At 37.3% G+C, this 20,711-nt stretch overlaps 1 protein-coding gene across 2 annotated transcripts in view; it reads left to right on the top strand.

Annotated features, from left to right (window-relative positions):
• Window positions 1–20,711, top strand: part of THSD7B (thrombospondin type 1 domain containing 7B) — a 1,060,674-nt gene that overhangs the window by 1,021,525 nt on the left and 18,438 nt on the right. For both annotated transcript variants that reach the window (XM_074399739.1, XM_010330508.3), the window contains exons 21-22: window positions 6,513–6,658; window positions 19,689–19,848. In XM_074399739.1, the coding sequence (XP_074255840.1) occupies window positions 6,513–6,658; window positions 19,689–19,848 (306 nt within the window). The remainder of the gene's footprint in view (window positions 1–6,512; window positions 6,659–19,688; window positions 19,849–20,711) is intronic.

The following is a 20,711-nucleotide window of genomic DNA, read 5'->3' as shown; positions in this document are numbered from 1 at the left end:
TTGTGCCCAAGCCCCTTGCAAGTTGCTTTTATATAGTATTTTTTATTTATATAACCTATGTGACACATATCCAGGCAGTCCTCATCATCCAGTATTCTTCACCTGAATTATTGTCCCAGCATTACTGTTGCATAGACAGCCAAGCCCCTCATAACATCAAAATATTAATGAATAAACTTGTCATTTAAAAAACCTTTGCCCAGTCAACAAGCTTTCGCCATTAACACATATGTTCTTTCATTGCAAATCAGGGGACTTGCTGGTCTGTCTCTAGCTGGAAATTAAATGTGTGTCCACAACAGAGGGGACACAATATGGAGTGATCTTCACATCAAAGATTAAAGGGAGCCATTGGAAAAACTGATGATAATTGACTCAACAGCCAAAGATTTTATGTTCAAGCTGAGAAAGTCAGTTATGAAACATCAGGATCTCTTATAGCTATCATAAAATTATATAAGAAATATCAACGACTAATTTATTATTTGTCCAAATAACGACTGCATAATTGTAATCATAATATATATGCTAGTGGATATGAGATAAACCTACTTGCATTCTTTTTAGTTTCAGAAAAAAATCTCATTTAAATACTTTTTATGATTTATTTAAAATAATTTCCCATTTAAAATAGCTTCACTTTTAAGTGGCATTTTTTTCTAACATGAATTATCTCAAGCAATAAAGACTTTCTGTATTCTCAGTTTTATTTTACAGAAAGAAAATTTATGTACAGAGGAGTTAAAGTACTTGCATATAGTCATATCATTTCCTAGTCGTTAATTGGAGAGAGCCATTTCTAACTAGAAACTTTTAATGCCCATTCCAGGCCTCTCTCCACCATATATGAGGATTATTTTTTAAGTTTTTATTTTTTTCTATAGATACGAGGTCTTTCTATCCTGCCAAGGCTGGTCTCAAACTCCTGGACTCAAGTGATCCTCCTGCCTCAGCCTCCCAAAATGCTGGGATTACAGGCGTGAGCCACTGTGCCTGGCACATTGGCTGGTTTTAAATTCTCTTCCTCTCATGTTCCATACCACACCATAGTTCTACCTTTAATTTGACCACATCCACCACTGCTTTCTCTCTCCCATCAAAACTCATCACCGCCAAAACAATTCCTCCAGACTCCTGCTCTTAGGAGTTCCTGGTAGAATAATTATTGTGGAGAGATAATTGCTTCATTGACTTCTCCCTCACCCATTCTGAGATCTGGCATCCCAGGTAATGTTTGACTACTACTCCTGGAGGTGGCAGGCCCTTTTATCCATAATATCCACATTCCATGTTGTTAGATTTTTTTTATTTGAGGGATAAAGTTTTGATTTTTTACCTTATACAACCAAAACATCCTTGACTGGAATAGAAAAAGAAACAGTAAAATATAACAATTACCCACAGATGCATCAGGTCCAATAATTTTCTCTTACACTTGCATGCATTTATTAGCAACATTTTTTTGTTGAACTTTAATGTAAACCAATTAGACACAAAATACATCTAAATGTGTATTTACTATATGTTCCTTAGTTTCAAAAAATATTCTTGGAATAGGCATTATTTGGAAATCTTCTCCTTGTGTTTGGATAGCAGAATCTAGAGAAACTACTTGGCTTTGCTTCCAGTGAATGGTCTTGAGACTTCATTATTTTAAAAAGTAATAGCATCACTTTTTTTTCTTTTGCACTTATTAGATTTTCTCTACCTTTATGTCCAGCAGAATATATCTGTCACCTTAACAGAAATAAATAAAATGGTTCTATAGTACTGGCCCTCAGCATGCCATCAATTTAAGACAAGCTTGAAGTTATTTGTCTATAAGGAAATAGAGCCTTTGGCTGTGATAAAGGTGACACCACATTGTCATTAACCTTACAAAGATGGATGGAACAGCCTGTAATTATAATGACATTAGGATAATAGGTATTTCAGTCAAGAGAATAAACATTAAAGTTATTATACAACTTGAGGAGTATTTAAGCAAAAATTAATGTGAAATCTTGTGCCAAATGTGTTAATCCAGCAGGGACAACATTTGATGTGAATGATATTTGACCTGTTATGATTTGAGTGATGCTGGAAGAACAGCTGTCTAAACTCATACACTCCATGCAAGAGCTCTGTGCCAAGGGTTGCAGAATGAGCCCTTGCCTATATAATCACTGAAAGAATTTTTGCCACTCATATGGTTTGGCTGTGTCCCCACTCAAATCTCAACTTGAATTGTATCTCCCGGAATTCCCACATGTTTTGGAGGGACCCAGGGGAAGGTAACTGAATCATGGGGGCTGGTCTTTCCTGTGCTATTCTCAGGATATTGAATAAGTCTCACAAGATCTGATGGGTTTATCAGGGATTTCCACTTTTGCTTCTTCCTCATTTTTCTCCTGGCACAGCCATATAAGAAGTGCCTTTTACCTCCTGTCATGATTCTGAGGCCTCCCCAGCCATGTGAAACTGTAAGTCCAATTAAACATCCTTTTCTTCCCAGTTTTAGATATGTCTTTATCAGCAGTGTGAAAACAGGTTAATAGAGTAAATTGATACCAGTAGAGTGGGGCGCTGCTGAAAAGATACCCAGAAATCTGGAAGTGACTTTGGATCTGAGTAACAGGCAAAGTTTGGAAAAGTTTGGGGGCTCAGAAGAAGATAGGAAAATGTGGGAAAGTTTGAAACCTCCTAGAGACTGGTTGAATGGCTTTGACAAAAATGCTGATAGTGATAAGAACAATAAAGTCCAGGCTGAGTTGGTCTCAGATGGAGATGAAGAACTTGTTTGGAACTGGAACAAAGGTGACTCTTCTTATGTTTCAGCAAAGAGACTGGCAGCATTTTGCCCCTGCCGTAAAGACTCATGGAACTTTGAACTTGAGAGGGATGATTTAGGGTATCTGGTGGAAGAAATTTCTAAGCAGCAAAGCATTCAAGATGTAACTTGGGTGCTGTTAAAAGCATTCCATTTAAAAAGAGAAACAGAGCATAAAAGTTCAGATTATATGCAGCCTGATGATACAGTAAAAAGAAAAAGCCCGCTGCAGAAATTTGCAGGAGAAATTCAAGCCCGCTGCAGAAATTTGCATAAGTAGCAAGAACTTTAATGTGAATCCCCAAGACCTTGGGAAAAGTGTCTCCAGGCCATGTCAGAGACCTTCATGGCAGCCCCTCCCATCACAACCTGGAGGCCCAGTAGGAAAAAGTGGTTTTGTGGGCCAGGCTCAGGGTCCCCATGATGTGCGTAGCCTAAGGACTTGGTAACCTATATCCCAGCCGCTCCAGCTGTGGCCAAACAGGGCTAACATAGAGCTTGGGTTGGGGCTTCAGAGAGTGTAAGCCTCAAGTCTTGACAGCTTCCATGTGGTGTTGTGCCTGTGGGTACAAAGAAGTTAAGAACCGAGGTTTGGGAACCTCCACCTAGATTTCAGAAGATGTATGGAAACACATGCATACCCAGGCAAAAGTTTGCTGCAGAGTGGGGCCCTCATGGAGAACCTCTGCTAGGACAGTGCAGAAGGGAAACACGGGGTTGGAGCCCTCACACAGAGTCCCTACTGGAACACCACCTTGTGGAGCTGTGATAAGAGAGTCATCGTTCTTCATTCCCCAGAATGGTAGATCCATTGACAACTTGCACCATGTGCCTGGAAAAGCTGCAGACACTCAATGTCAGCCCATGAAAGCAAGCAGGAGGGAGGCTGTACGTGCAAAGCCACAGGGGTGGAGCTGCTCAAGACCATGGGAATCCACCTTTTGCATCCATGTGACCTGGATTTGAGACCTGGAGTCACAAGAGATCATTTTGGAACTTTAAAATTTGACTGTCCCACTAGATTTTGGACTTGCATGGGCCCTGTAACTCCTTTATTTTGGCCAAGTTCTCCATTTGGAATGGCTGTATTTATCCAATACCTGTACCCTTATTGTATCTAGGAAGTAACTAACTTGCTTTTGATTTTACTGGCTCATAGGCAGAAGGCACTTGCCTTGTCTCAGATGAGACTTTGGACTATGCACTTTTGGGTTAGTGCTTAAATGAGTAAAGACTTTGGGTAACTGTTGGGGAGCCATGACTGGTTTTGAAATGTGATGACATGAGATTTGGAGAGGCCAGGGTGGAATGATATAGTTTGACTGTATTTCCACCCAAATCTCAAATTGAATTGTATCTCCTAGAATTCCCATGTGTTGTGGAAGGGACCCAGGGGGAGGTAATTGAATCATGGGGCTAGTCTTTCCCATGCTATTCTCGTGTTAGTGAATAAATCTCAAGAGATCTGATGAGTTTATCAAGGGTTTCCACTTTCGCTTCTTCCTCACTTTTCTCTTGCCACCATCATGTAGGAAATTGCTTTCGCCTCCCTCCATGATTCTGAGGCCTCTCAGCCATGTGGAACTCTTAGTCCAATTAAACCTCTTTTTCTTCTCAGTCTTGGGTATGTCTTTATCAGCAACATGAAAATGAATTAATACAACCACCATCCAAAATTTCTTGTGTGTCTCCTATAAAAGACTGAAATAGGAAGCTATCTGTGCTGTCTTGCTCATGTCTACCCAGCAGCATGGTTGGTTAATGCAGCAACTTCTAGAGTAAAACTGCTTTGAATCCTGTTCTCTAACCTACTTTGTTTGTTTGTTTGTTTGTTTAAACCTAAACAAGTGACTTAAATTCCCTAAGCCTCCGTTTTGTCATCGATAATATGGGAAAACACTACCATTTTCCTCTTGGGTTATTATCACTATTAAATGAGTCCATGCATATAAAGTGTTGAAAATATTGCCTAACACATGGAACCAGCTCAATGTATTATATTATATCATCACACATTTGCATATAATATCACATCAACAATTTATGAAAATATAAATTAAACATATATTCCACTTTACTTAATGTCTGTGAAGTACCATGTTAGGCACAGAAGTATAAATCTTAAGGAATTTGGAAGCCAGTGATTAGAACCCCCTAGTTTTCTTTAAGGTTATTCTCAGAGAGTTAGTTTACCACCAAATCTATAATATCCTGGTGGACAGTAAGAGGTCTAGTTCTTTGAAAGTTTGAGTCACCCTTACTTATCACTAAACGTGAAGGTATCTGTAGTTATTTACATCCAGGGTTTTCAAGTGATTTCTATGTGGAAATAAAGTCCTCACTAGCATTCCATTTCCCTTAGGATGCAAATATAAAGTCTTTGACGTTAACTAAAAGACTCTGCTTTTAATAGCTTTAACAATAGTCTCTCAAGCCCTTCTCACTGTCACTATCTGCTCCAGCCACACTTGCTTCTGTCCGCTCCTCAGACATGTGATCCTTTGCACATCACCATCTCTTCACGTGCTCCCTGATGTGTGTGGTGCACTCTCTCTGCACATCATATCTGGCTTATGTCTTTTCAGATTTTTGCTTAAAGTTCCACTGCTCATGGCAGTGATCTCTGATTCCTTCTCAGAATGGGCTGTCATTCTAATGTATGCTCCCACAGAACCTGTTTTTTTTTTCTTTAACATTTATCACAAATACAGTCACATAAGTAACTTTATAACAACATTGAAAGTCCATCATTTTCACAAATAACTAATAGTTATTAACTTATATGTGCTGAGTGCCTCATCAGTAAGAATAAGAGTGAGTAGGAAAGGGTGAGAGTGAAAGAGTCCAAGAGAGAGAAAGAGAGAAGCACAAACAAATAATGTAGGTTATTCCATCACTATTCCACTTGATGGGCTGATGACTTAATGCCTAGGAGGAGGCAGAAGATGATATGGAAGTCCTGAGCCATTTTCACTAATCAATTGTCTTTCATTGCAGAACAGGAGGCTAGTACATGAGCATATGTTTTTTAAGCATCTTGGTTCCTTCATATAAGCCAACAACTTTATCTTGTGCTCAGTGAAGAAAGAAATTGGTTCTAAACCTCTGAAAAAATTATCTGTTTTGAATTAATTGAAATACACTATTGGGACCTTGGGGTAGCACCTTCCTAGAGAATTTTTTAGGATAATTTGGATTGTGTATGACTTTTATCTTACTTGTTCATGTATAACCTAGTAAACACAGAAGATGCAATGCTCACTACTTTTGTTAAATATTTGTAATCCTGGCTTAAAATATAAGATCTTTGATGCTAGAAGATACATCTTGCAATTTTACTACTGTCCGTAGCACACTTCAGGATGCCTTGATCATACTAGAGCTTAATAAATAAATACTTTAAATAAATTAACAGTCTACCAGTGTTTACAAGATCAGTCTACTTGGTAAAATACAAAGTTTGCGCTATGAAGACTAAAAGAAATAGAGGACAGAATTTCAGATCCTCTTAGCATTGTGGAAACCTAGATTAGCCCATGTCTCTGTAGAATGCTAAATGAAAATACAGAAAAACTAAAAGTGGGATAGGACAGAGTTCAGTCTATTAAAATGAAGACTTACATGTGTAAGGCAACATTCTGTTCTTCAGATCCCTTTCCAAGCCAAACTAACTGAAAAGCTAACACCTCCCTTATCATTTTAGGTCGAATGAGCCGGACTCGATTTATCATTATGCCAACCCAAGGAGAAGGACGGCCATGCCCCACAGAGCTTACCCAGCAGAAAACCTGCCCAGTGACCCCCTGCTACAGCTGGGTCCTTGGCAACTGGTCTGCATGTAAATTGGAGGTAGGTCATGTAATGACAGTTAGAGAAATATTCATCTGTATATTCAAAGCACTTATCTGGTCAAAACTATGCAGTGATGGAATAAATTGCACAGCACCAGGGGTCTGGCACAATGTATTTTAAATGCAATGCAGAACATGGAAAAATAAAACCAAATGGCTTAACCTCATGCAGAGTGATATTGCTAGGATAATAAATAGCCATTTCTTAAGCACTGATTACAATAAGATGGATCATGGATCCTTCAGTCTCCTTGGCATCGTTAAGAATTTCATTATTTTATTGGCTATTTGGGAATATCAAAGTATTATTTAATTAGGCAAAAATCTGGATGCTGTGAAAATACACAGCTTGCTTTAGATTGTATTTCTTAAAGAAGCACTTTTAGGGTTAGACAAAATCTTGCAGATGAGCAGAAAACCAAAAGTGTATGAAAGTCATATTTTAACATTATTACATGAACCATGGTTACTACATTTTCTTCAATGATTACTTTTTTATTGGCTTGACATATAAATGCCTAACAACATCATAATATATCATGTACCAAGAGCTTTTGCTACATAAGCAAAGATCCTCTATTGCATTTTCTCTCTGGCTACTTGCTTAAGAAATAGCACATTGATTTTCCCTATTTTCTTATCTTAGTAGTTTATCCTTCAGTTCATGTTCCAAAGCATACTTTAATTAGGTAACAATAATTCTGATTATGCATTAAGAAATCTGCAGAGTATTCTCATAGAGATGTTTAGTGTTCCTGTCAGGATGACATTGTCGGGCAACATTATTATCTTGCAGAAGTTAAATGCCTATGTATTTTAATAGGTCCCAGAGGAACAAAAATGTGTGGTGCATTTGCTCAGTCTCATTTTTACAGAAAATAAGGTAACTCTGCTAATTAACCAATTCAGAGGTAACTTAATAACTTTAAATATTAATACTTTGTCTACTAGTCTAAAATCTATCCTAAGTATTTAGCAATATTAAAATGCTATTTGGACTCACTTACAAAAATGGAAGGAATATTGCCCTTTATCATTGGGACTGCTTTGACAGAATAGAGAAAATAAGCTCAAAGAATTCAGGAAGCCCCTTCAGGGGAAGGGAGGGGAAAGCTGAATGTTAAGAATAAGATAGAGGACAAAGGATGGGAGAGAGGGAGAGACAGAAGGACAGAGAACTGACCATGTCCACACTCTAAGTCTTACCAGACATACAACTACTACTGTACGTTACCTGTCTTTTGCAATTTCCCTTTTATCTTCTCAGGTATCAGGTATCTACATATTTGATAGGCAAGTCTACCAACTTGTTCCATAGGATATTAAGGGAAAATGCCAGATGCAGTGTTTGCTGTCAAATGTTGAGCTTTTGCAAAAACAATAAGGACAAGAGTGGTGGGTAGTGGTCATTCTCTGTAGTGATGCTGGTGATGGGTGGAGGGTTATGGCATCTTTTGAAAACACATAGTCTTGGAAGTCCTGACAAGGCTTCTGGAGACCCATCAAGGCAGGTGATTGGTTTGTGCTTCCAGAAACTTCAGAGTTCCATCCAATTTTTAGATAGAGTTAGTCCCATTTGCTGACACTTTCAGTTGGGAAATCACTCTGGAGCTAGACTTGATGTATGCAAAATCTTCAATAAACAAATCTATAGGTAATTATTCCAGGGTGGACACTTACCCAAACAGTGTCAATCAGCATTCTTCCCTAATAATTTAAAATGGAATAGATCTTATTCCAAGATACTGTAAAGAGAAGCTCTTAGTTGCCACATTTTTCTACCTTGTAGATGAAGTCAGTCACTCAAAAGCAAAAAAGCACGCAGAAAATGATACAAAGTAAAGCAGAGGCGCAAGAGAAAGGGAATCTATGACAGTCTCTGAGTTGTTTGTCCTGACTTCCAGCTACTTTCCTACTTTTCCCACAGCCTAATTGTTAACTGTTTGTGAGATAGGTAACACCATGTCTTTTTAATAAATTGACTATATTTCATTTTATATAGAAGCTGGATTTTTAAAATTACTGATTAAAATCCATGTCAGCCTTTTTACACAAAGGAAAAATACCTTTCTACAACTGCATTTGTGCTTCCCCTTGTCCTAGCATGCCCTTGCCTGCCAAACACAAGTTGGGAGCTCATTCAGTGAGGGCGATGGTGATATTTAGGTGGCTGCTTGCCTTCACAAGTATCAATCCATAATAAAAGAGGCTGGCGTGGGGCACAATGGATGTGCCAATTCTGCCAGTATCTTATGTGAAAAAGGAAGTATTTATCCTCAGGCATCACTTTCTTTTTTAGCATTTCCTAACTCTTCCCAAGTTCCTCGGCTGCACACATATACACACATATGCTCATAAGTCTGCTTGAGGAGCTCAGATTCTGAAGTCTAGCAGCCCTAATTTTGTTCATGGTTCTGCCAATTTTTAGTTCTGCATTTTTGGCCAAGTCTATAAACTCTCCAAACATCTATCTTATTATTTATATAGTGAGGGTAGCAGTAGTGCCTATTTTGCTGGTTATGTGGGCAGGAAGTACATAAGTTACATAAAGTATTTTGCATAGTAATAGACATAAGTTCAGAGCTCAATTAGTTATAGTTACTATTATAATTTTTATTAAAACTATGATTATGACTATAAGCACCATCTGCCTGTTCACATTAGGCAGTGATGCCAATTCATGTATACAAAACCTCTATTAATGATCTAGGCAATGGAGAGTTAGCAAGAGAATCTGTGCCATTTACAAGCTTTTTCTGAAAAACCTGGGTCTATTTTCAGGCTCTAGTGTGTAAAATCTCTTGACTGAGGATGAGTGAATGCTTGCTTTATGATTGAAATTATTATTCTGATGCTGATTTCTCTTCGTATTGTGGCTGCTGTTGTCAAAGGTATAAGTGATTAAGGTCGAATATGGACTGATCCCAAGATACATACTAGGAGCACATTGTTATTTGTCTTGGTTTTTTAAGTGATCTGTAGTATAAGTTTGTTTCTTGTTATTTCTTCACATTGTCTCATGGTGTGTAAAAAAAAAAAAAAAAATTCTAATAAACTGCATCTTTTACCTGAGGGTCTATATATCAGTACTTTCAAAACTTTCAAATTCATACATGTTGCAGTATCTTTAAACTCTTTTTCCAAGTACACAATGTCTAATACTCCACAGTAGAACATATACCTAGACAATTCTGCAGTGAACCTGTCATCTGGAATAGTAAGTTATAAGTGAGCCATCTCTTCCCCAGAATAATTTATACCTATTGTTTTCTAGTCTAGTGAACAAACATGTACTAGAGTATTTGCTTTGAATAAATCTACTGTGAATTGGTTTTGAACTTCCAGTTATCTCCAAAAAAAAATGCACTTAGATTTAAAATTATGGTGCCTTTTTGGGACAGTTTCATATTAGGCATAGAAATTATTAGAGCTATTATTAAATACTGATAAAACAAATGTGGGAATTACTATCTGCTGTGTTCTCAATATTTGTGCCTCCTCTTCCAAATTCGTATGTTGAAACATAGCCCCAAATGTGATGGAATTAAGAGGTGGAATTATTGGAAGGTAATAAGGTCATGAGGGCTCCACCCTCACGAATGGTATTAATGTCCTTACAAAAGAGGCCCGAAGGAGCTTGTTCTTCCCTTCTACCATTTGAGGACACCCAGATGTCACCATCTATGAGGATCTGGCTCTCACTTAAACACTTTAGGCAGGGCATGGTGGCTCATGCCTGTAATCCCAGCACTTTGGGAGGCTGAGGCAGGCAGATTGCTTGAGGTCAGGAATTCGAGGCCAGCCTGACCATCATGACCAAATCCTGTCTCTACTAAAAATACAAAAAATAAAAAATAGCCAAGTGTGGTGGCACATGTCTGTAATCTCAGCTACTTGGGAGGCTGAGGCAGGAGAAGCACTTGAACCCGGGAGGCAGAGGTTGCAGTGAGCTGAGATCACCCCACTGCACTCCAGCTTAGTTGACAAAGTAAGACTCCATCTCAGAAATAATGATAATAGGCCAGGTGCAGTGGCTCACACATATAATCCCAGGACTCTGAGAGGCCGAAGCAGGTGGATCACGAGGTCAGGAGTTTGAGACCAGCCTGGCCAACATGATGAAACCCCATCTCTACTAAAAATACAAAAATCAGCTGGGTGTGGTAGCAGGCACCTGTAATCCCAGCTACTCAGGAGGCTTAGGCAGGAGTGCCACTATACTCCACCCTGGGCAAAAGAGTGAAACTCCATCTCAAAAAAAGACGAATAATGAAAATATAATAATAATAATAAACACTTCAATGGCATCTTGATTTGGATTTCCCAGCTTTCACAACCATGAGCAATAAATTTCTATTGTTTATAAATTACCCAGTCTGTAGTATTTTATTATAGCAACGTGAACAGACTAAGAGACTAAGATAAATTGTAATTCCTCTGAAAACATCTTTAAAAGAGGAAACAATGTCCCTAATCTATGTGGCTGCTCAGATTCTTTAGGTTTAAAGTTGCTACTACTTCATCTCCTCCAAGTTGCACCTTTTCTTTTGTGTCTTTGAGTCACAACTTCCCTATGTTAAGAAGCTTTCTCAGCAGCCATTCTGTACCATCCTGCACCCTCTGTCAGCTTACTTGTGACCTTCCCTTGATGCCCAGCAGCTGCTGTCACTATACCTTGGCATGGTGATGCCGGGCTGACCCACCAGCCCACAGATCACTTGCTCCATAGCCTGGAACACTGTCATGTCTGCTTTAGCGGTCCACCTTATCCTTTACTCCTGCCTCTGCAGGAGCCATAGGAGCTCTAAAATCTAGGCAATGCTATTTGGAAGTCCTGCAAGGGAAGAGGGATAAGAAGGAGAGGACACTTCGTTTCAAGTGATAGTTGTCAGACTGCCATCTAATAATGGATTGTAGCATGTAGCACACCTGACTGAAGCAACAGAAGTGCAAAAAGACAGAAGTTTGAAGGCGTGAGCCCCTATTCTGACATCTCTTTCTCTCTCTCTCTCTCTCTCTCTCTCTCTCTCTCTCTCTCTCTGTCTCTCTCTCTCTTCTCTCTTTCCCTTTTCTTGCTTTCCCTCTTGTTCTGTCTCCTGCTCCCACCTTCACTTTTTTTTCTTTGTTTTAGCATCCCCAGCAACAGCAATAGTCACAAAGACTCTAGCTCTTTCACCAACTTCTGGACTTAGTGAAAGCTGAGTAATACGGCTTAGAAGTACAGAGGAGTTAAGATGTCCTGAAATGACCATTGATCAATAAGACCTGGATCCTAGGAGTTGCTGACATTTAAATGCCTCTCCTTTCTTTCCTCTCCTCCCTGCTTTTAATGACTAGTACTGAGACATAGTGATACCTCATGACCTGTCTAGAAGATGATGTGGATAGCCTGGAAACTAGCCATGCTTGTTGTGAAGCTGAGGCCAGCTTGGTAACACACTACCTCAAGTTAGTGTCCCCTCCTTTCCTGCTGCAGTTTTTACCTCTACTCTAGCCATACTGGTATTGGTTCTTCGTAGTGTAAAAGTTTTGCTTTGGGCTCTGTTTTCTAGAATATCCATGTGAAAACAGAGCTATCAACTGAAGTTATCCAAATATCTAATAGACTTCTTTGAAGTATCAACACCAGACTAAAATCAAAGATACTCATCTCATGGATGTCTGACAAAATTTTATTTATGTATGTTTATTTAATTTGGAACTGTATTTTTAATACATAATATTAAATGTATATATTTTCCAGGTATGTGTGAGAACTTAGTACATTCATATAATTTGCAAATGTCAAGTGTGTGTAATTGGGATATCCATTACCTTATATATTTGTCTTTATGCTAGAACAACTTAAATTATTCTCTTCTATCTATTTTAAATACACAGTGGATTATTGTAAGCTATAGTCACCTTACTGATCTATCAAACACTGGGTCTTATTTCGTTTATCAGACTATATATTTGTACCTATTAACCAACATTTCTTTTCCCCTCTGATCCCTAGCCCTTCTTAGCACTGGTAACCATCAATCTTAACTCTCTGTCTTTATGAGATCCACCTTTTTAGCTTTCACATATGAGTGAGAACATGTGACATTTGTCTTACTGTGTTTGGCTTATTTCACTTAATGAACTCCAGTTCCATTTATGTTTCTGCAAGTGATAGGATTTTATTCTTTCTTATGGTTGAATAATAGTCCATTTGTGTCCATTATACAACATGTTCTTTATCCTTCATCCATTGATGGGCACCTAGGTTGGTTCCACAGTTTGACAGTTGCTAATTGTGCTGCAGTAAACATGGGAGTGCAGTTGTCTCTTCCATTGATTGACCTCTTTCTTTTCTCTTGAATATATGCTCTGTGTGTGTGTGTGTGTGTGTGTGTGTGTGTATTCAGTAGTAGAATTCCTGTATATCGTACTTCCATTTGTATTTTTTTGAGAAACCTCCATTCAGTTTTTCATAATGGCTGTACTAATTTAAATTCCTACCAGCAATATCCCAGGGTTCTCTGTTGTCCACATCCTCACCAGCATCCATTGTTATCTATCTTTTTTTATAGTAGCCATTTTAGCTGGGGTAAGATGATATCTTATTTTGCATTTTGATTTGCTTTTTTCTGATGATTAGTAATGAACTTTTTTTTCATATAGCATTTGGCTATTTGCATATCTTCTTTTGAGAAATGTCTACTCAGGTCTTTTGCCCGATTTTAAATTGGATTATTTTGTTTTTGTTTTTGTTTTTGGCTATTGAGTTCTTTGAACTTCTTATTTATTCTGGTTATTAATTCCTTGTCACATGGGTAGTTTGCAAACGTTTTCTCCCATTCTGTTGGTTATCTCTTCACTTTTACTATGCAGAAGCTTTTTAGCTTGTTGTAATCTCATTTGTCTATTTTTGCTTTGATTGCCTGTGTTTTGATGTCTTATATGAAAGAAAAAAATTTTTCCCAGACCAATATCCCAGAGCATTTTCCCAAAGCTGTTTGCTTGTAGTAGTTTCAAAGTTTCAGTTCTTAGGTTTAAGATTTTAATATATTTTGATTTAATTTTCATATATGTTGAGAGATAAAGGACTAGTTTCAGTCTTCTGCATATGCTTATCCAGTTTACCCAGTAATATTTATTGAAGAGACTATCATTTCCCCACTGCATGTTCTTGGCACCTTTGTCTAAACTGGGTTGGCTATAAATGCATGAATATAAATCTGCATATAAATCTGGGTTTTTTAAATCATGCATATAAATCTGAGATTTTTATTTTGTTTCCATTTGTCTAAGTATCTGTTTTTATGCCATTGCAATGCTGATTTGCTTGCTACAGGTTCGTAGTATATTTTGAAGTCAGATAGTGTGATGCCTTCAGCATTGTTCTTTTTGCTTAGGGTTGCTTTGGCTATTCAAGATATTTTTAGTTTCACCTGGGCACAATGGCTCACACATGTAATCCCAGCACTTGGGGAGGCTGAGGTGGGAGAATCCTTTGAGCTCAGGAGTTCAAGACCAGCTTGGGTAATATAGTGAGATCTCATCTCTATTAAAATTCAAAAAAAAATGTTATCCAAGTGTGGTGGTGCCTGCCTGTAGTCCCAGCTACTCGGGAAGCTGAGGGAGGAAGACAGCTTGAGCCTGAGAGGTTGAGGTTGTAGTGACCCCTGATTATGCCACTGCATTGATATTTTGAGTTCCATATACATTTTACAATTTTTTTCTATGTATGTGAGAATTTCTTTGGTACTTTGATGGTGATTGCACTGAATCTATAAATTGCTTTGGGAAGTATCATTATTTTAACAATAGCTGTTATTCCAATTCATTTGCATAGCATGTCTTTCCATTTTTGTATATCATCTTCAATTGCTTTCATTAGCATTTTATAACTTTTCTTGTATAGATCTTTCATTTTTTTGATTAAATTGATTTGTAGGTATTTTATATTCTTTATAGCGATTGCAAATTAGATTGCATTCTTGATTTATTTTTCGGGTTGTTCACTGTTGGTGTATATAAATGCTACTGATTTCTGTATGTTAATTTTGTATCCTGTAACTTTACTTAATTCATCTATCAGTTACAAGAGTTTTTTGGTAGAGCCTTTAGGTTTTTGTAAGTATAAGATCATATCATCTGCAAACAAGGCTAATTTGACTTTTTCCTTTTCAACTTAGATGTCCTGTGTCCTTCTCTTGCCAAATTGCTTTGGCTAAGACTTCTAGTATTACACTGAATAAAAGTGGTAAAAGTGGGCATCCTTGTCTTGTTCTAGATCTTAGAGCAAAGGCTTTCCATTTGTCTCCATTCAATACAGTGTTAGCTGTGAGCTTGTCATATGAAATCTTTACTATTTTGAGTTATTTTTCCTTCTGTATCTAATTTGTCAAGAGTTTCTGTCATAAAGGAATATTGAATTTTATCAAACGCTTTTCAGCATCTATTGAAACGATCATATAGTTTTTGTTCTTGCTTCTGTTAATGTTACATATCATCTCTGCATATGGTGTACCATTTTTACATCCCTGGGATGAATCCCACTTGATCATGGTAAATGACCTTTTTAATGCATTGTTGAATTTGGTTTGCTAATATTTTGTTCAGGATTTTTACATTTATTTTCGCCAATGATACTGGCCTATAGTTTTCTACTTTTGCTGTGTCCTTTTCTGGTGTTGGATCAGGGAAAGCTGGCTTCATGAACTAAATTATGAAGTATTCCCTCTTCTTTGATTTTATTTGAAGAATTTAAGTGGAATTGATATTAGTTCTACATTAAATGTTTGGTAGAATTAATTAATGATGCCATCAGGGTCTGGAATTTATTTTTCATGGAAGACATTTAAGTACTGCTTCAGTTTCCTTACTTGTTATTCATTTGTTGAGTTTTTCTATTTCTTCATGGTTCAATCTTGGTAGGTTGTATATGTCCACAAATTTATCAGTTTATTCTAAGTTTATCAATTTGTTGGCGTGTAGTTGCTCATAGTATACTGTAATGATTATGTGTATTTCTGTGATCTCAGTTTGTATGCCTCCTTTTTGCGTTCTGATATTATTTGGGTCTTCTTTCTTTTTTCTTAGTCTAGCTAAATGTTTGTCAGTTTTATTTTTTTAAAAAACAAATATTTGATCATTTGGTGTTCTGTATTGTGAGATTACTTTCACTTATGGCTGCTCTGATATATATGATTTTGTCTCTTCTTTACTTATTTATTTATTTTGAGATGGAATCTTGCTCTGTCACCCAGGCTGGAGTTCAGTGGCACAATCTCAGCTCACTGCAACCGCCGCCTCCCAGGTTCAAGCAATTCTCCTGCCTCAGCCTCCTGAGTAGCTGGGATTACAGGCATGTGCCGCCATGCCCAACTACTTTTTGTATTTGTAGTAGAGATGGGGTTTTACCATGTTAGTTAGGCTGGTTTCAAACTCCTGACCTCGTGATCCACCTGCCTCAGCCTCCCAAAGTGCTGGGATTACAGGCGTGAGCCACGGCACCCAGCCAATTTTGTCTTTCTACTACTTTAGGGTTTGGTTTGTTCTTGGATTTCTAGTTCCTTGAAATACACCATTAAATTGTTTCTTTGAATTCTTTCTACTTTTTCAATGTAGACATTTATTCCTATAAACTTCCCTCTTAGTACTGCTTTTGCTGTATTTTATAGATTTGGGGTTGTTGTTCTCCATTTTCACTGTTTTAAGAAATGTTCACATTTTCTTAATTTTTAAATTTATTCATTTGTTATTCAGTTTAATTTCCATGTATTGTGTAGTTTTTAATGTTCCTCTTGTTATTTATTTCTAGTAGTATTCCCTTTATTCATAAAACATACTTGATATGATTTCTACTTTTTTGAATTTGTTGAAACTTGCTTTGTGGCCCAAGATATGGTCTATTCTGAAGAATGGCCCATGTACTGATGAAAATAATGTGTATTCTGGATCAATTGGGTGAAATAGTCTATAAATATCTGTTAGGCCTATTTGGTCTAATGTAGTTTAATTCTAGTGTTTCTTTATTGATTATGTGTCTGTCCTGTCAATTACTGAGAGTAGGGTGTTAAAATTTTCTACTATTATTGTATTATGGTCCCTCTTCCTTTAAATCTATTAATGTTTTTCGTATATACTTGGGAACTCTTGTGTTGGATATATAGACATTTACAATTGCCATATCCTCTTTCTGAATTGACCCCTTTATCATTATATAGTGACCTTCTTTGTCTATTTTTATAGTCTGATTTGTAGACTATTTTAACTGACATAAATATAGCTACTCCTTCTCTTTTTTTATTATCTTTTTTTTTTACTTCACTTTCAGCCTATATGTATCTTTATAAGTAAGGTGAATTTATTGTAGACAGTGTATATTTGGGACTCATTCCTTTATCCATTCAGACACTCCATGTCTTTTAATTGGAAAATTGAATCTATTTACATGATAGGAACTTATTACTGCCATTTTGTTGCTTGTTTTCTATTTGCTGCTCTTCCTCTGTGGTGAAGTGATTTTCTCTGGTAATATATATATATATTTTTATTTTACTTTAGGTGCATACTATGTCTGGCATTTCTCCCCATGTTATCCCTTCCCACCCTCCTCTCCCTCCCCACCCACCATTGTCTCTCTCTATCACCCCCAACTGTCCCCTGTGTGTGATGCTCCTCTCCCTGAGTCCACGTGTTCTTGTTGTTCAACACCCACCTATGAGTGATAACATACAGTGCTTGGCTTTCTGTTCTTGGGTCAGTTTGCTGAGAATGATGGTTTCCAGATTCATCCAAGTCCCTACAAAGGGCATGAACTCATTGTTTTTTATGGCTGCGTAGTATTCCATGGTGTATATGTACCACATTTTCTTTGTCCACTCTATCATTGATGGGCATTTGGTTTGGTTCCGGGTCTTTGCTATTGTACACAGGGCTGCAATGAACATATGTGTGCATGTGTCTTTATAGTAGAACAATTTATAGTTCTCTGGGTATATAACCAATAGTGGGATTGCTGGGTCAAATGGAATTTCTATTTCTAGATCCTTGAGAAATCACCACACTGTCTTCCACAATGGTTCGACTAATTTACACTCCCACCAACTGTGTAAGAGTGTTCCTGTTTCTCCACATCCTCTCCAGCATTGTTGTCTCCCGATTTTTTAATGATTGCCATTCCAACTAGTGTGAGATGATATCTCAGTGTGGTTTTGATTTGCATTTCTCTAATGACCAGTGATAATGAGCATTTTTTCATATGCTTGTTGGCCTCATATATATCTTCTTTTGTAAAGTGTCTGTTCACAAAATTGTGACATTTTTAAAGTACTATACTTTAAATCCCAGTCCTCTGACTGTGTATTTTCAAATAACCTGACTTTGAGCTCACTAATTCTTTCCTCTGCTTGATCCATTCTGCTTTTGAGAGCCTCTAATGAATTTTTCAGTTCAGCCAGTGTAGTTGTTTCAATATTCCTACTTTCTAAATTATTATTTCAAACTGTTTAATTTTGCTGATAGATTTCTGAATAGATTTTCTGTGTTATTGTGGAGATCATAGACTATTCTAGATATTGTTATTTTGAATTTTTGGTCAGAGAGCTCACATATCCATGTTGTTAGGATCATGTACTGTATTCCTTTCTGTATTCTTTTGGGGTAGTTATGGTTCCCTGTTTCCCTTGTTTTTTATGTATGTACATCTCTGTCTTTAAGTTGAAAGATTAGCTATTTATTCTAGTCTTGTCTGTGTGACTTGTTTTGGTTTTTATTGGACATGATTTTTTGGTAATTCCTTGAAATTTAACTGTTGGTTTTCTTTCTTTTTTCTACTGCTAGGTTGTGGCCTTCTTTTCAGCACTGATAGCATCTTGGGCCTAGGTTTGTTTAGCTTCAGTAAACAATTAGTGTGCTGCCTATCCTGAATAGGGGAGGTCTCCAAGGTCATATCCCAATATTTGTTTCTTTCTTCAGGCACTTCCCATGCTTCCCGTGGGTTAAGGCAGAGACAGGCCTCCTGCCAGGATGCTTAAGATGTTGGAGAAGCTGGTTATCTACCGCAATCTCACATTTCACAGCATAGGAACTATGAGTAAAGGGGAAATTTTCAGTGCATTTGGTTCTGGGCAGATTTGGGGGAGGGCTGTTGCAGATATGAAAGTCTGATTCTCTTACCACTTACTGAGTTTTTTCACTTTTTTGTGGCACCAGGAACTGTCTTATCCTCACATTTGATCTCTGGGATACAGCTGATGATAGTCTCAAAATTGAATATTTGTTTTTGGTTTTCTGTAGGGGGGAGCTGGAAGAAAGGTGAAGCCAGCTTGCTTCTATACTGACATTTTGGAACTGAAGTCTTCTCTGCCAAAAATTTTATAGTAGGAAAGCTTTTATCAGGCAGATGGTAGGGCCAGATTATCACTAGGAGCCATCCAATTCTAAGCTTCTATTTCTGTGAGACACTGTACAAAATTTTTCTAATTGCCTAGAATTCCTAAGTGACATGGGTATGACATGTCTTCAAGGAGCATTATTCAGCATAGAAGGAATGTTGTGAAAACAACTTCTTGTGGCAATAGAGAAAAACAGTGTTTTAATAGAAACTTTAACCTAATTCATATAAAAAAAGTACTGAATTCTATAAAAGAGAAAAATAGGCAAAATAGAAGAAATTTATTCTCTGTAGCTTTACATGTTCCCATTAGGGATGATTACAGATGAGGTCATTTTATCACATACACCTAGACAAATTGTATATTGTTTTTCTTTTTTAGTCATTCTTGGCTGAGTTCCAAAATGAATTGTCATAGTCTGAGTGAGTGCATAAGTTACATGATATAAATTTCCATTTTCCCACTGCAGCTTCTCTATCAGCTCTGGTGGTGTTACTCAGTGATCATTTATTGTCAACAATTGAGAGAAAGAGCTCACAAGAGGAGGAAGCTACCAAAAACATGCAACTATGATCTTCTTAGACAAGAGGTAGCAAGAGCCAAAACTTTGAGGTGTGAATTATTTGGGTAATTGTGAAAGTATCGTCTCTCTCACAGGGTGGAGACTGTGGAGAAGGAGTTCAGGTCCGCAGCCTTTCTTGCATGGTCCACAATGGTTCAACATCTCATGCAGCTGGACGTGTCGAGGATGCACTGTGTGGAGAAATGCCCTTTCATGACAGCATTCTGAAGCAGCTGTGTTCTGTGCCTTGCCCAGGTATGCAACGCTAGTGATTGGGAGTGCCTCCCACAGTGACCCTTTTATTTTTTATTTTACTATTTTTTTCCTGGAGATGCTCTAGCTCATCAAAACTAGAGTTTTTAAATAACTTTAATTCATTTTTAATTGTAGCTATCAATTTGGTATGTAGCTACTGCTTTGATGGAACCAAAGTAGGCAAAAGCAAAAAAGGTACTGGATTTGGAAACTTAAGAGCCAAGTTGAAATCTTGTCTCTATCACTTGAATGTTTTACTTGGGGTATGTAGTCTAGGCCCTGTGAGCAATGGTTTCTTCATCTAGAAACTGTGATGTTAATACCTTATACAGCAGCACCTAGCACATTTGCCAGAATTCAAGAAATGATGACAGAATTCTGGGTGACGGCATGGTGGGAACCAGTAAGGCTATGAGTTCATGAAAGCCCTCAGTTAATGTGAAGCTCTATATAAATGTGAAGGTCATTATTAGTTACATAAAATGTATGCATTTATTTTAATCCTAGTAACACAACTTAGTTTGTATGGTATAAGTTCAAGGTGACAATATATTTTTATAATACAGTGTACAACATATATATATGTATGTATACTCACATATATGTATGTATAATACACACATATATGTATTATAAACAAACATATTTTTATGTATAATTTATAAAAAGATACATTTATAAATTATATTTATTGACTGAGAAAGATGTTCAGGGTATTAAATTAAACATTTTTTGGTCCAAAAGATAGTTCATTTCACTGACCTACTTACTCTCTTTTACATGGTTTCTGTGACATCCATTTTATGATGTGATGCAGATCTTTGAACACTGAGTTACTATAATCTTTGTATCTCCCTTCTAAA

This window comes from Saimiri boliviensis, chromosome 5 (genome assembly GCF_048565385.1).
Source record: "Saimiri boliviensis isolate mSaiBol1 chromosome 5, mSaiBol1.pri, whole genome shotgun sequence".
NCBI lineage: Eukaryota > Metazoa > Chordata > Mammalia > Primates > Cebidae > Saimiri > Saimiri boliviensis.
This window is presented reverse-complemented; position numbering and strand designations above follow the sequence as displayed.